At 35.3% G+C, this 15,474-nt stretch overlaps 2 protein-coding genes across 2 annotated transcripts; both read left to right on the top strand.

Annotated features, from left to right (window-relative positions):
- The first annotated feature begins 2,254 nt into the window (after window positions 1-2,254).
- Window positions 2,255-7,068, top strand: LOC109185567. The gene is made up of 12 exons (XM_019335508.1): window positions 2,255-2,291; window positions 2,601-2,800; window positions 4,833-4,979; window positions 5,083-5,266; window positions 5,447-5,543; window positions 5,627-5,754; window positions 5,847-5,934; window positions 6,042-6,174; window positions 6,261-6,316; window positions 6,431-6,545; window positions 6,643-6,879; window positions 6,970-7,068. The coding sequence occupies exons 1-12, from the start codon at window positions 2,255-2,257 to the stop codon at window positions 7,066-7,068; spliced, it is 1,521 nt and encodes a 506-aa protein (XP_019191053.1).
- A 6,287-nt stretch (window positions 7,069-13,355) lies between these two features.
- Window positions 13,356-14,587, top strand: LOC109185566. Its single transcript, XM_019335507.1, has 2 exons — window positions 13,356-13,537; window positions 13,639-14,587. The coding sequence occupies exons 1-2, from the start codon at window positions 13,356-13,358 to the stop codon at window positions 14,585-14,587; spliced, it is 1,131 nt and encodes a 376-aa protein (XP_019191052.1).
- The last annotated feature ends 887 nt before the right edge of the window (window positions 14,588-15,474 follow it).

The following is a 15,474-nucleotide window of genomic DNA, read 5'->3' as shown; positions in this document are numbered from 1 at the left end:
GGTGGGATTGTGGGCGGCAAAATTTAAGTTAGCGTTTTTCTTCTTCTTCTTTTTTTTTTTTTTTGCACTGGTGGCTCAATTTGGGGGGGGGGGGGGCGGGGGGGGGGGTTCTGGGTTGTTTGTTACTTCGTTGGGGGTGGGTGCTTATGCATTTGTGTTTCCAGCAGTTGGCGTGTTATGTGTGGGTGGGGGGGAGGGGTGTCTTACGGAAGTTCACTACCGGATAGTGGGCGGTGGAATTACAGTTTTTTTCCAGTTTCTGCACTGTAGTTGTTTTTTTTTTTTCTTTTTTTTTCTTTTTTTCATTTTGTTGTACTGGATTGAAAACTGAAAAAAAAAAAGGTTTATGGTGGCATACTGGTCAATTTTTGTCGTATATTAGATGTGGAAAAATTGTGGCCTGTAATTAGGTATACACTTAATTGATAATATGAAGAATGTAATTTTGTTAATATAGTCGTCTGTACGGTGCGTGGTATTTGATTGTTTGTGAATAATCTCTAAAATTTCAAATTGGCTTGAGATAATTGGCTGCAATCTGAATCTTCTTACAAGCATCATAGATGTTAAGATAATCTAGAGTAGATGTCTACAATCTAGTGTGAAAGATTATAGAAACACACAAAGAACACGTGCTTGCAACTCATTTACACATTCGTTTTGGGGTTGTGATGTATGGTGTGTGTGCACTTCTACCTGCGAATGTGTGCATAGTATTTTTTTTATGTGAAGTTTGTGTTCCGGGTATTGTGCTTCCTTCATATGATCATGGGTGTTCTTTGTGGGTTTAGTTATATTTCTATTTTGCTTATTGAATCTGTTTATAATTGTCAAGTAAAAGTTAAATGGCATTGAGGAATTGAAATAAAGGATTGTGTAGTGGGTATGTTGTAATATAAAGTACTGTGTGTGTTGTGCGCACGCGTGTGAATAAGTGGGTGGCTAGATAGATTTTTTGTTTACTCAGGTCTGTGCAGTTCTGGGTGCGAATGTATGCGTAGTCCTTAGTTTCTGTGTGAATTTTGTGCTTCGGGTATAGTGGTTTCTTTGTATGCTCTCTTGTGTGTTCTTTGTGGAATTAGTTGTATTGTTATTTTGCATATGAACTCCGTTAATTTTGGAAATTGGGTATAAATTTAAATAAAGGATTGGTTAGTGGGAATGGTGGATTGTTAAGTAATGTTTTCGCTGTGTGCACGCATGTGAATAAGGTGGTGTATTTGATGTTTATATATGTGCACTGTCTTGCTCGGTTTGTGATAGTGTTGTTTCGGGTTGTGTTCTTTGGTGTAGCTAGTAAGGTTTTTATTTTACTCGGGTGTGTGCAATTCTAGAGGCGAATGTGTGTATAGTTTTTACTTATCTGTGAATTTTGTTTTTCGGGTTTTGTGGTTCCTTCATATGCTCGTGTGTTTGTTCTTGCACTACTGGAAATTATGGAATTTCCGACCACCTGAAAGTGATCTCAAATCAAGTCGAAAGCCTTGTTCCGACCACTTTTAGTATCCGGAAAAACCTTTGTTGCTATTTTCGACCATTTTTTGGTATTAACTTGATTTAAGATCATTTTCAGGTGGTCGGAAATTCCATAATTTCTACTAGTGTTGGTGGATTTAGTTTTTTTTTTTTTTTTTTTTTTTTTTTTTTGTTTGGAATTGTTTGTGGGTCATATGCTTGTTTGTGTTTGCTCTTTCTGCAGCTAAAAAATTCAAGCGCGCGCAATCGGATACAGGTCCTTCGGGAATATCCGATGGTGATAGTGACTTTGTGACGCCGCCTAGGGCGCTCCATTACAGGATTCAGCAAGAGCCACCACAGGAGGATGCTCCCGAGTATGAATTGAACGTTGAGGAGGATGCTATGTATCCTAGGGTGAAGATGAGGGGACAGTCTGTGATATTGGTAAATGCCTTGAAGGATCTGAGCTTTCAACAGAAATCTGACATTTATGAGCTTGGGTTTAGGGCGTTGCTTGAGTTCAAGGTTGAGGATGTTCTACCGCATCTTTTGCTATGGCTACTGTTTAATTTTGATTCCCAATCAATGTCATTTGATCTCGGTAGTGGGAGATCATTGGTGGTAGATGAGGGTGATGTGGAGTTGATTTTGGGGTTTCTGCGTGGTCGTGTTGAGATGGTTCAACGGGATAAGCCTAAGATTAGCAGCACTCTCAAACATTGGAGGGGTCTATTTTAGATGCGGAGGCACAATATCACTGCGGCGGAGATTAGTGAGAGGATGGTTGGTGACTACGATGGTGGCTTTTGGTTTAAGCGATATTTCCTATGTTGGTATTGACCTCCTTAGTTTGTTGTATGTGTAACGGGTACTCGAACCAAATGTATTTTCATCATTTTGAAGATGTGTCAAGTGTGCGTGACCTAAACTGGTCCAAGCTTGTGGTGGACACTTTGGTTGAGACGTAGGCTACGTGGCGTGCTGGTCGACATAAGTTCTTTCTTGGGCTTGCTGAGTTCATTACGGTATTGTTGCTATTCTTTTCTCTTTTCGTGTTGTGTATGTTGTTTTATTCATTCTAACTAATATCGTAACATTCTATCTTGTATTTATTTTTGGTGTTTTCCAGTTGTTTTATGTAGATCGGATTGTGCATGGTGCTCACGCGGTCCCTCGGTCTATTCCTGCTCTTCGTGGGTGGTTGTCACCCTTACTACGTCAGCGTGAGTTCTCTGAGATTTGGAGTGGTGGGTTTGGCCTTGGTGTCATTGAGCCCCCGACGCAGGGTTGTGATGGGGGGGATGAAGGTGATAATATCCCGCCTGTTCAATATGGCCCCATGGTATGTTTTTTTTTGGGTTGTGGATTACTTACAGTTATGCTTTTATTGTGCACACATCATGTGCTGCGGCCTGCGTGTACACTCAACATTCAATGTGTCCTTGCAAACTGTGCATCTGCTCCAACAATATAAGCCAACAAGTCCCTCCTAAAATTGCAAAAATCTGTGGATGTCGCTCCTATGTCTGAAAAACTTCCGACTATTTCGTTGTATAGCCTCCATGATTTTGTGGAACCAATGTTTGCCCTTGCGCAGTTTGCTACGAATATTTTGTGTCCAATATCTATCTAGTTGCATATTTATTTTCAAAAATGGCCTCCCAATGTCAAAGCATAGGCAGTGTGTGTGCCATAGCTCAAGTGCATGGATTTTATAACTGCCGCTTGTGGGCCATGTGAACACGATTCGGGCATTACAACCAACTCGGTTTGACAACCAGCGCTTTTTCTTTGATTTTGTGTTGTTTCCTTTGTCCGTCATCACGCTACTACCCTTTTTTTTTTTGCTTGTATCCTTCTCGTGAACATAAAATGTATACATTATATGTGAACTGCCCCTTCCCTATTCCTCCGCATCGTGCCTTGTCTGATATCGAATCCGGCAATGGTTGTGTATGCCCGGTAGAAGTCTAGTCCGTCTTTTAGTGATGTAAATTCTTGCCCAACATACGGTGTGCTTTCGCTTTTGCAGTTAGGCAACCACTGTTTCGTTCCATCGGGTAATACGATCATGTTACACTCCGTTGCTCCGCCTCCACTATGTTGTTCGCCTTTAATTCAAAAGTGTATTTTGCGATAATAAAAGTACAATTATTCGCCCATGGCAGCACTGTTAATATTACATATAGTATAACAAACAAATCCGTGAATGCACGTGTGTTCAAACTATGGCCTCCTATGTGCACGCATATAACTAATCGGTTCGAACCCTACCCCCAACATCCCAGTCTCTCCGTATTTTTTTTTGTTGGTAGATTTCTATTCACAAAATTCAATAACCTACGCTACAAGTATGTCATGGTGCAAATTTTCAATACTTCTAACCCCCAAAAATTAATATACACGCATCGCATTGCATATTGTTCTTCCTCACTAAAACAACATTGAATAATAACGATCAAATATATGGTGTAACTACCTGGGTGTGGATCATCCATGGAGTCTGAGTTGGCTTCAAAATTTTTGAGGTTTGAGTCGTCAATGGAGTCTATTCTTGCGTCCATGGTTGAACGTTGGAGCAATTGATCTCTGTCGTGAAAGGGGTTTGCGTTGCCGGTGGTGTATTCTAATCCTTCCAGTATTACAATCCCTTAATTATAACATGTTATACAAATACAATTTGTTTCCTTATTTACGTGTGTGGCTGCACTCACAATATTGCCCTTGTGTTCAGAATTTAACAATCCCTATACCATCTTAAGACTCTATCTAATCCATTTATGTTATCACATCCTAAGGCTATATTTTGTCCGCACGTTTGTATTTTAAGAGTGTTTGCATGTGAATGCAACCCTCTATATAAATAAATAAATAAATAAATAAATAAATAAATAAATAAATATATATATATATATATATATATATATATATATATATATATATATATATATATATATATATATATATATAGCAAAATAACATAGCACAAAAAGTTCCCGCCCAAATGGAATGGCGTCGTTTACATTGAAGCATATTATTAATTGATATTGCGTAAGAATCAATGTGAAACTATTAAGTTACCAAAGACTTTTAAAACAATATAATTGTTTCCTTTTATTTTTTGTTTACAGAATGAATTTCAACCAATCAAATTAAAGACCTAATTTGAAATAGGTTGGTCTCTTCGTTTTCCGATAACATATTTATGTAAACAATTATGTTCACATATTCATTACGTCGAATTGGGTTTTCCAACGATAGTGCAGGACATGTATATTTAAATAACATTCTCAACATTTGTACACCAGTGCTCATCTTCGAATCAAACACGCTCATCTACACGTAATAGCAAAATTTGCAGGTGATATACGCAGGCAACAATGTACGTTCTTGCAAGTGATATATCTCCAATGAATACACGCAACGCACTGCGTTTGCGAACTCTGAGAGCGTATGACATCCAAGAAAGGAAGTCGTCTTCCGTACTCAAATCCAAAGAAATTGTGTTCCATGATCAGCAGGTAATTTTTTTTTTTGAAACGAACTGGGTAATCTGGAAAAAAATCTAGCATATTAATCACCATTACAGAGTAAACTAAAATCATAAATTGCTATTGCTTTTAGAGCACATTTTTGCATGCCCACATACCCAAGGAATTTGTAGACAAATTCCGGACGACTTTTACAGAAGGCAAAGTTTACGGTGTTAATAACTTTGTGGTCATCACTAATTTCTACTCTTTCAAGACCAGCCCACATAAATTCATGATAAAGTTCAATTATCAAACTGTTGTAAAAGAGTTGAAGGGTACAAATTTCCCAATGCACATGTACAGGTTGATGGATTTCAAGACACTAAAAGCTAATCAATCTGTTGATGAGAAGTAACTATTTGGTACGTCTATATTCTTATAGTTTATTTATCTGGATTTATAATGTTTCTAATTCTTTTACTAACATTACTCTTTTCATTGTAAAAATGTGTTAGATGTAATTGGTCGTGTGGTAGAGATACATGCTCCCCAGGAGAAGATAATAAATGGCAAAAACTCAAGGTTGATCGACTTTGTAATTGAGGATTCTGAGTATGTTTCTAATTTTCTGCCGTTTATAACTTTCTATTCCTAAAGTGTTTGTACTCATAACTAACATCTATTAAAAATTGTAGTGGTATTCAATTGGGTTGTACTGTATGGGATGACCACGTAAACAAAGTGGAAGTGTACTACAATTCGGCTACTGAAGAACCATTATTGCTTTTAATACAGTTTTGTAGAGCTAGACCCTGTTTGAGAAGTAACTACTCATCTCTTTACTGAAATCGGTTTTTTTTTTTTTTAAATATTAGCTAAAGTTGGTTTAACTAATATTGTTTTTTCTCTATTTAGGTGGTGATATCAAAATCTGTTCATCATATGATGTTACACAACTCCTATTCAATCAACAATGTCCAGAGTTCATGCAGTTTAGAGAAAGGTATGTAAAAGAATTACACTGTTTATCTACAAATCATATTTGCATATTATTTTATAACTTCCATAAAAAATGACTCAAGATAGTGTATAATATAATTCTACGAACAGTTTGGGCCTTGAACAAACTCCGATGAGGAGTATTGTTTCACAGTCCAGTTTCAACCCTGGAAGTTCATACACTGTCTCCCTCAAGGATGATTTGCAACTAAGAACTTTGACAGAAGTGTATGCAAAGAAAGAGGTACGATAACAATCTCACAAACTAACAAATAATGGTTAACATCTTATTTTTTGGTGCTAAATCCTAAGTAATTATATATGCTGCAGTTTGGAGAGTTCTGGGTAGCTACTCGAATAATTTCCATTGACTGTGATGGCGAGTGGTATTATCCATCGTGTCGTACAAAAGCATGCTACAAGAAGTTGGAGCCCAAAAACGAGTTTCTATATTGCAAAGACTGTGATAGGACTTGAGGAGATGGGATTTTGAGGTATAGGATTAAAATCAGGGTTGTAGACATAAAGGGAAATGCTCCCTTTGTCATGTGGGATAGGGAATGCACTGAGTTGTTAGGTATGAGTGCACTGGAATTGAAACAGAAAAATTCTCAGGTAACACAATACATTTAATTACTTTCTTAACTACTTATATTTGTGATTCACTCAATGAACATGTAACCTATTCAATTTTTATCATTTTCTACTGTAGGGAAAAAATGGTGTGCCTGCTGAAATTCAAGCATTGGTTGGCCTCAATCTAATTTTCAGAATTGCGGTTCGAAGGGAACAATTTCTAAACCTCCTAAATGTGTTTTCTGTGATGAGGATTATCAATGATGTTGAAATGTTAGAGCTACATGCCCCACAGTTGATGCTCGGAAGGGATAAAGACCTTAACTCGAAGTTGGAACTTGAGCTTACAGAAGAAGATCTTTGGGAGGATGAGGTATTTAGAACTCATAAATATTGTTATATGGCTATTAACTCTGGTCTCAACATTTGTCTACCTGACCCCTAAAAAAAAATTTTGGTGTAGGATGAGTTGGATGTCAATGAAGCCGAGATTCCTCTCCAGGCTATTCCTCTTAATCTCACTGGTGATGGCTATGAAGCAGGGCAGTTAAAAGGTCATTGATGGATAAATTTTCAAGTACCCAAAGCTCCAAAAAAACAAAGGAAGTGGTTGTGAAATTAGAAAAATTGAAGGAAGCTTGAAATAGTAGCTGGTCTGTTAAATTTAAACAATGGGACAATGGTTTTTGAGTATTTTGGGCTAAGTTGTTTCCCCTCTGTCGATGATGCCAGTTAGACATTTCGGATATTTTCTAATTATTTGTTTGGTGTTAAACTTTGGAAAAATTTTAATGATGTATTGAATTCCAGTTTCCTTTGCTATTTGTGACTAATTTGCAGGACTTCACCACTACTCCTACAATAGTCTATCGCAATAATCAAATGACAAGTCTTAACAGGGATTAGAGCCGTTGGGTAGCATTTTTGTAAGACACAAATGTAGAAAACAACCTATAACTACCCAAAACATATGATTTTTTGTAATTACTCATGTTTTTTCCAAAGTGTTTATAGTTTTGCAGGTGGATGGAGTTCAAATATAGCAAACAAACACAAATATCAAATGATCCATGCATTGCAAGAAGAGTGGACCAATCAATTTCAAGGAACATATGTTATGCTTGAAGATCAAACAAGAAGATCCTAGATTGTTAAAGAATAGTTTAGGAGATCTATAATCAACTCTAGAAGTTCTATTTAGATATAGAATACTATAGGATTTGTATTCTAATCACAAGTAATGTATGAAGTGATATCATATAAAATTAATTTTTGTGGAAGATGCTTATTAATTGGAAACCGGCATTCAGAACAAATGCAATCAAATACACTCATAATAATAGCAAAACACATATTAAAGATGTTTCCCTTCCAAAAAAAATCAAAAAATACATACATGCACAGTAAAGTATATAGACAATTTTTAGGTTTTGAAATGTTACCTGCTTTGCCTTTAAAAAAAATATCACAATGTGTATCCCTTTCGCCCTCACAACTTTGGTTCATCCTGCCAAGTAAATTGTCACAACTGTGGTTAGTCAATGAGAAAAATAAAATTCAAATATCCTAACTAAAACAGTGAGAACTGCACAAAAACTCTAGCCTCACAATTATAATAACATGGTTAGATCTTACATTTAAACAGTTAGATTTGTTCTTCATACTCTGTTTGGTTACCAAGTTTACGTTTGGGTCAGGTAAGATCTCAGATCTTAGATCCCAACAACTTCACTGCAAAATCAAAGTTCAAGTTAGAAAATTTGACATCAAATACTTCAATTACTAAATGTGTCTTGAAAATTAGTAAACTAACATTACTGGAAAACACTTCTATACTCACAATTTTGAGAAAAATTTTAAACTTAATTCTCTAAGCAATGTAAAAGATCTCTATGGCATACTCTCTTTGGTTCCCAAGTTTATGTTTGGTTCATCTAAGATCTCAGATCTGTGACCCCAACACCTTCACTGCAATATCAAAGGAGGTTTTAGAACAATTGACATAAGATACTTCAATGTGTAAATGTCGTTTGCAAATTAGTAAAGTAACATGACCTGCTCAAAAATGGAATGGTAAAAAGCCCTGCAAAAATCGATTTTAATAAGTTTAAGTGAAGTCAAACTTATATATACTGATTCAATTTTAATCTTAATCCAGTATTCAAATTAATTGTCCACTTTTTCATTTTAAACTTTAACATTACCTGTTAACTAATGTATACTCGGTTTGGTTCCCAAGTTTAAAATTGTATGGGTTAAGATCTCACATCTGTGACCAATACACCTTCACTGCAAAATCAAAGGTCATTTTAGCAAATTTTTCAGAAAATACTTCAATTACTAAATGTCTCTTGGAAATTCGTAAAGTAACATTATTGTAAAGCACTTCAAAACGCACAATTAAAATAACAGTTTTAAACTTACATATAAACACTGTAAAAGATCTGTTCTGCATACTCTCTTTGGTTCCCAAGTTTACGTTTGGGTCATCTAAGATCTCACATCTGTGACCCCAACACATTCACTGCAAAATCAAAGGTCATTTTAGAGAAATTGACATAAGATACTTCAATTAGTAAATGTGTCTTTAAAATTAGTAAAGTAACATCACCTACTCAAAAATCGAATTCAAGATCCCCTGAAAAAATCGATTCTAATAAGTGGTAATGAAGTCAAACTTATATATACTTATTCAAATTTTATCATAATGATGTGTTCAAATGACAAGTGACTCTTTCATTTTACAGTATAACATGACCACAAAAATATACATGAAGTTATATGTGAACAGTTTCACCACCTAAATATATAAAACTATAATTAAAAAAATTAACCTTTCAGATTCATCTCTATAACAACAACAAAAAAAAAAAATATTGCAGTGAGGGGTTAATTCACAAAACTTTAAAAAACCTTTTAGGTTCCCTATATACTTGATAACATGAATAATTAAGTCCTACAATTTTGTTTTTCAAGAGAAAGTAGGTTAACTTCTCTATAAATACACAACCAATAACAACAATATTGTGTTCGTGATAATGAACCAATAATCGATTTAATATCATAAAATAATATTTATATATACACACACGAAGTATATAAAATATTATTCGATATATCATATCCGAAATATATATATACACACAAATATATATATATATATATAAATCAGACCACCATAGTTATATGCATGAATATCTACAGAAAAGGTATATACATATCAACCAAAAGGAATTTATAATTCACAGATTATAATTCCAACCAAATTATAACATAAAAGGAGGATTCTTGCTTAGAAGCATAATCCAAAAACGAAAGAAGGAAAGATTGGCTCGTGTTTGGGTAAGGGTTTTTAGCGTGAGTCAAGAGACCACTCTTTCCTTAAAACCTTATTTGCCACCTCCCAAAAGTGCTAGGAGCGTCGTGGCCTAGGTTTCCCAGGATAAAACGCGCTACGGTTCGACGTTTGAGCACCCAAACGAGCGAACCCGGCGAACTAGAGCAAAAGCCTTGAACACAGTTAGGCTAAAGAAAGGAGTAGAAGCAGAAGGTTTTGAAGCTTGAAAACTAATTTCGTGTAGAGCTCTTGTACTTGTTCGTAGTATATAAAGCTTCTACCTTCTACCCCTTTCTTATATAGCGGGGGAGTACTTAATAGCATTTATCATGGCCTTAATTACACGTTGTGTAACATCTGAAACAGCAACCCCCATTAACAGAATTAAATTCAGAATTCAAAACTGGAGTTAATGGACTGTTGGCCTTCAGCCTCACCAAATTTCGGCCCCAAGCCGAAACTTTCAGCTTCGCCAAGTTTCGGCCCAAGGCCAAAACATTGCTGCGTTCTGTTTTTCGACCTCCCAAGGCCGAAACCATGGTTCAGACCGAAACTTTCAGGTTTCGGCCTCCCAAGGTCATAACTTAGCCCGCAAGGCCAGCCAATTTTTCGGACGACATTCGTGCCCGTAGGTGCCGGCACACACGAGCTCGGGCTTGAATCAAGCCTTTCCGAAGTCATCTCTAGTTGGAATTTGATTTGCACCCCCCCCCCCTCGCGCGAGAGAGCCTCTATGCTATACAATTCTACAAGCTCTAAAAAAGCTCTTATATAAAAGGGGGGTGAAATCCTCTTTCCAAATCAATGTGGGACAAAGCTCACTTTTCCCTTACATTTTTCCAACTCAATGGGTCTACTTTGAGAATCAATATCTCATTCACCCATTATCCGTTTTGAGCGTACAATATATCAATCTTTTCGTCTCACTACGAAGAATCCGAATCCACTTTGACCCGACCCAAATCGGAAGTGGACCCCACCGATAATTGTACCACAAAATAGCCACTTAAAAGCCATTTTAATGCTATTTTTCCAACATATTGGATTTACAACACTGATCTGAAAACAATAAACTCATCCCATAAAAAACACAGTAGGTGAAGCATTCCCATCAAAAGCACAGTAGCTAAAGCATTCCTATTGCAGAACATGAGGAAGATTACATCATCATGCACGATTGGATCCAAGAGGAAACAGTGTCGTCAAACAAAAGGTGTGTGTCCTTCAAATGCATTACATACACTATCAAATAGGTAGTAAAAGCATGTAGTCAATCATATAGGAAAACTTATCAAATGCATTACATACACTATCAAATGGCATATTAAATTGTAATATTAGGAAAACTTATCTCTTTTGTAAGCTCTCTGTTCAAATTAGAAACCCTTGGCTGTAGACCGAAGAATATCTTCGATTCATATGAAACTGCAAAAAAATCTACAAATATCAAATTAGAAATTATCAAACCCTTAATTTGCATGTTAAGATCCAAAGTTAAAAATTCAAATAAACAAAATTTTCAGGTTTAGATGCATGATTCCGAAACTCAAAATTCTGGGTTTTAGATTTTCGATTAAGTAACATCAGTTCACAGAAAAAATCGAAATAAATCATAAATCCTATATTAACGCTTATAATTGAATTTTAAAGCTGTAAATTGGAGAAAAGAAAAATCAGGATTTAAAACTTACAAATCTAGGTGTGAGACTTCATTTCGATTTTCGCAACTGTTGAATCTACGAGCAAACGCGAACTCCGACTAGGGTTTCCAAATCGGTACTCGAACAATAGTGTAAAAATTGTCTCAATTAGAGATGATGTATGTAGATTACATACGAACGACACCTTATTAGGAACAGAAAAAGCATGATCTGGAAAATAAATGGTGAAATAGGACGAACTCGAGAGAAAAGGGTGCAGGGCGAAAACTGTGAACGCTGGGAATGAAAAGAGAACATCATTCTCCTTTCCAAAATATAACTCAGATCTGATTGTAGCAGATAAGGTCAACAAAGACCCATTAGTTATGGTGAGAAACCTAACACTATGGTTACTTAATGGAGTAATATTTATAATATTTATAATATTATAAAATTGATTAAAACTATTAGTTTGAAGATTATATATATTATATATAAATTATATAAACTGGACTATTTCACTTTACATTAATCATTTACTTTTGGTTTATATAAATATAGATATAGAGATTTATTATATGTTTGGAATTTGAAGTTTTTTAATTATTTCACATGTTTAGTAGTGGTTATTATTTACATAAAGTTTAATATATTATGACACTAATATATAATCTCTTAATGACCGGTTTAAACATTCATGTCCTAATATGCAGAGAACGAACATTTTACACCCAATGAAGGTTCGCAATCATCGTTAACAAATCAAGTTCCACAACCGTCTAATAGAACACAAATATTCGGTGTCTTTCAGAATACACTTTGTACACCTTTGAGTGTTGTTACAAATGGTGAGCAAGTCTTGAGCTTTTTGGATTAAATTCATAAATGCTATAAGGGTATTTTTTTAAACCATTTGTTCTGAATTTATATAATATAACTAATTATATTCTTTTATTTTGCATAACAGGGTCTACCACTACAAGAACATTAATGTCTAACACCTTGGGTCAAACAAGCAATTACAGACAACCTTTAAGCAATATTACAAATTGTTAGTATTGTTATATTAATATAAACAATTTTCCTAACACTTAATCCGCAATTATTCATTATTTATACTATAATAACAATACTTAATTGATGACAACTCTTATAGCTTATCGCGAAGAAGTTATTGATTTAATGGATAATTCACCGCTGAAGAAGCGCCTTCTTCATACATTTGACCTGAATTTGTCGCCAAGTAAAAGCGATGATACAATTGGTAAACAAATCGTCAACTAAAAATTTAAATTATTACATTATGTTTATAATATTACTATAACGTACCCTAATATTTAAGTTTATGATGGTAATAGTTTTCGAGACGAATGGTTGTGTTACAACAGATGGTAACAAAGGAACGCTAAAACAAAGAGAGTTACACCCCGTTCAACACGTTAGGAACCTAATTTCATAATTCGAAGAGGTTGTTGAACCTATACAGCTGCAAGCCGTTGCAAGTAATGGTCTGTCAAGTCACTTCATTCCCAAACAATAATATTGATAAAATGTAATCTATATATGCGAGATTATTGGATTTATTTTACTTATTTGAATTTATTTTTTACAGTTGAATACTTAGATTTTGGAGACCCAGAATTCGTGTGCGAGTATTGTAGTGCTATTTTTTGGTCAAATGAACGCTCAGCACAGTCAAAACCAAATGCAAAGCCAAAGTACTCAAGTTGCTGTGTACATGTAAAAATAGTGTTACCGTTGATGATAAAGCCACCGAATAAGTTACATGATTTGTTCTTTGTACCAAGCGAGAAAAACAAATGTTTCTTGCAAAATATAAGATCCTATAATAACATGTTTTGTTTCACATCGATGGGTGGTAAAGTGGATAGTTCAATTAATAATGGTGCTGCACCACCAATATTTCGTATAAATGGCCAGAACTTCCATCGCATTGGAAGTCTTCTACCTACTGCGGGAGTACAACCAAAGTTTGCGCAACTTTATATTCACGACACACAAAATGAAATCGAAAATCATATCAAGTGTGTTAGGTATAACAAATTCTAAAAATTAACATTTCATTTTTCTAAATACATACAATTGTAAATTTATCTAACAATATTTCTAATTGCTTATATTTCACTTTTTGTAGGACCAATAGTGATCAAGCGGATCTACATCGAGAAGTTGTATATGACATTAAAGAGGTTTTAGATCACAATAATGTGTTCGTCAAATCATTCCATATGGCTAAAAACTTTCTTGATTGTAATGACACATCTAAGATTAAGATGAGGCTGATAGACAGGAGGGCTACAGATGCACGTACTTATTCATTACCAACAGCGTCTGAGGTTGCAGCTCTAATAGTAGGAGACTTAGAGCCATCAATGGGTGAACAGGACATTTTAGTGGAGTGTAAAACTGGAGGGTTGAAAAGAATTAATGAATTAAACCCAGCCTATTTGCCATTGCAATATCCAATTTTATTCCCTTATGGCGAGGATGGATTTAGGGAGGACATTCTATTTTCAACAACAATTACTAATCATAATTGGTCAAGAAAAAGTATCTCTCAAAGGGAGTATTTCGCTTTTCGTCTTCATGAAAGGTTAACTAAGATATCAACTCTACTATATGCTAAGAGGTTATTTCTACAATTCTTAGTCGATGCGTATACAATGGTTGAATCTTCACGGTTGTGTTATATAAGGTCAAACCAAAAAGCGCTGAGATGTGAGGCATACAAAGGCCTATCAGATGCCTTGACACGAGGTGAGATTGAACCCAGCACTCAAGGCAAAAGAATCATATTACCATCAAGTTTTACCGGCGGCGCAAGATACATGATACAAAACTATCAAGATGCTATGGCGATTTGTTGGTTTATAGGTTATCCAAACCTATTTATTACATTCACATGCAATCCAAAATGGCCTGAGATAAGACGGTTTTTGGACAAAAGGAACTTTAAGGTAGAAGATAGGGCCGACATAGTTTGTCGTGTCTTCAAGATGAAATTGGATTCAATGATCAAAGAGATTAAGAAAGGGAAATTATTTGGTCACGTTAAAGCTGGTATAAATTACTGTACATTGTAATATATTGTTTTAGTGTGCTATAATACAATCAAGCAAAATTCACTTATTATAGCTCTTTGTTTGCAATTATTTACACAATCGAATTTCAAAAAGAGGTTTACCATATGCACACATACTTTTATTCCTTCAAAAGCATGATGGTTTCTCTAGCCCAACATTCATGGACTCGATCATTTCAGCTGAGATTCCGGATAAGGTTAATGACTTGGTATATTATACAACTGTTGAGGAATTCATAGTTCATGGACCTTGCGGACACGCTAAAAGGAATTCACCGTGTATGTTAAATGATAAGTGCTCTAAACATTTCCCCAAGAGATTCATTGATTCATCTCAGTTTGATCAAGATGGGTACCCGTTGTACCGTAGGCGAAATGACAATCGAATGGTAAAAAAGAGTGGAATAGAGCTGGATAACAGGTATATTGTACCTCATAATCGATACCTACTACTGAAGTACAAAGCCCACATTAATGTTGAATGGTGCAACCAATCACGGTCAATCAAGTATTTGTTCAAGTACGTCAACAAAGGTAATGATCGAGTTACAGCTGAGTTTTATAAGACCACGACTGATGATATCGGTAATGAAGTTGTAGATGAAATCAACATGTACTACGATTGCCGATACATTTCAGCTTGTGAGGCAATGTGGCGCTTACTTAGTTTTGAGGTACAGTATCGCATACCACCTGTTGAGAGGCTAAACTTTCACTTACCGGATTGCCAATCAGTTGTTTTTCAAGACGATGATAACATTGATCACGTTTTGAATAAGGAATCAGTTGCGCAAAGTATGTTCAATGGATAGTTTGTAGCAAACCAAAAGTACCCACAAGCTAAACAGTTAAGTTACATAGAGATTCCTACAAAATTTGTTTGGAAAA

This window comes from Ipomoea nil, unplaced genomic scaffold, assembly GCF_001879475.1.
Source record: "Ipomoea nil cultivar Tokyo-kokei standard unplaced genomic scaffold, Asagao_1.1 scaffold1334, whole genome shotgun sequence".
In the NCBI taxonomy this organism is placed as follows: domain Eukaryota; kingdom Viridiplantae; phylum Streptophyta; class Magnoliopsida; order Solanales; family Convolvulaceae; genus Ipomoea; species Ipomoea nil.
This window is presented reverse-complemented; position numbering and strand designations above follow the sequence as displayed.

Excerpts from the sequence above, each read along its gene's own strand:
- LOC109185567 (XM_019335508.1), top strand. The coding sequence starts at position 2,255 with ATGGTGGCTTTTGGTTTAAGCGATATTTCCTATGTTG. Across the intron at positions 2,801-4,832 it reads CTGTTCAATATGGCCCCATG|GCAACAATGTACGTTCTTGC; the intron begins GTATGTTTTTTT and ends TGATATACGCAG. Across the intron at positions 6,175-6,260 it reads AAGTGTATGCAAAGAAAGAG|TTTGGAGAGTTCTGGGTAGC; the intron begins GTACGATAACAA and ends TATATGCTGCAG.
- LOC109185566 (XM_019335507.1), top strand. The coding sequence starts at position 13,356 with ATGGGTGGTAAAGTGGATAGTTCAATTAATAATGGTGCTGCACCACCA. Across the intron at positions 13,538-13,638 it reads AATCATATCAAGTGTGTTAG|GACCAATAGTGATCAAGCGG; the intron begins GTATAACAAATT and ends CACTTTTTGTAG.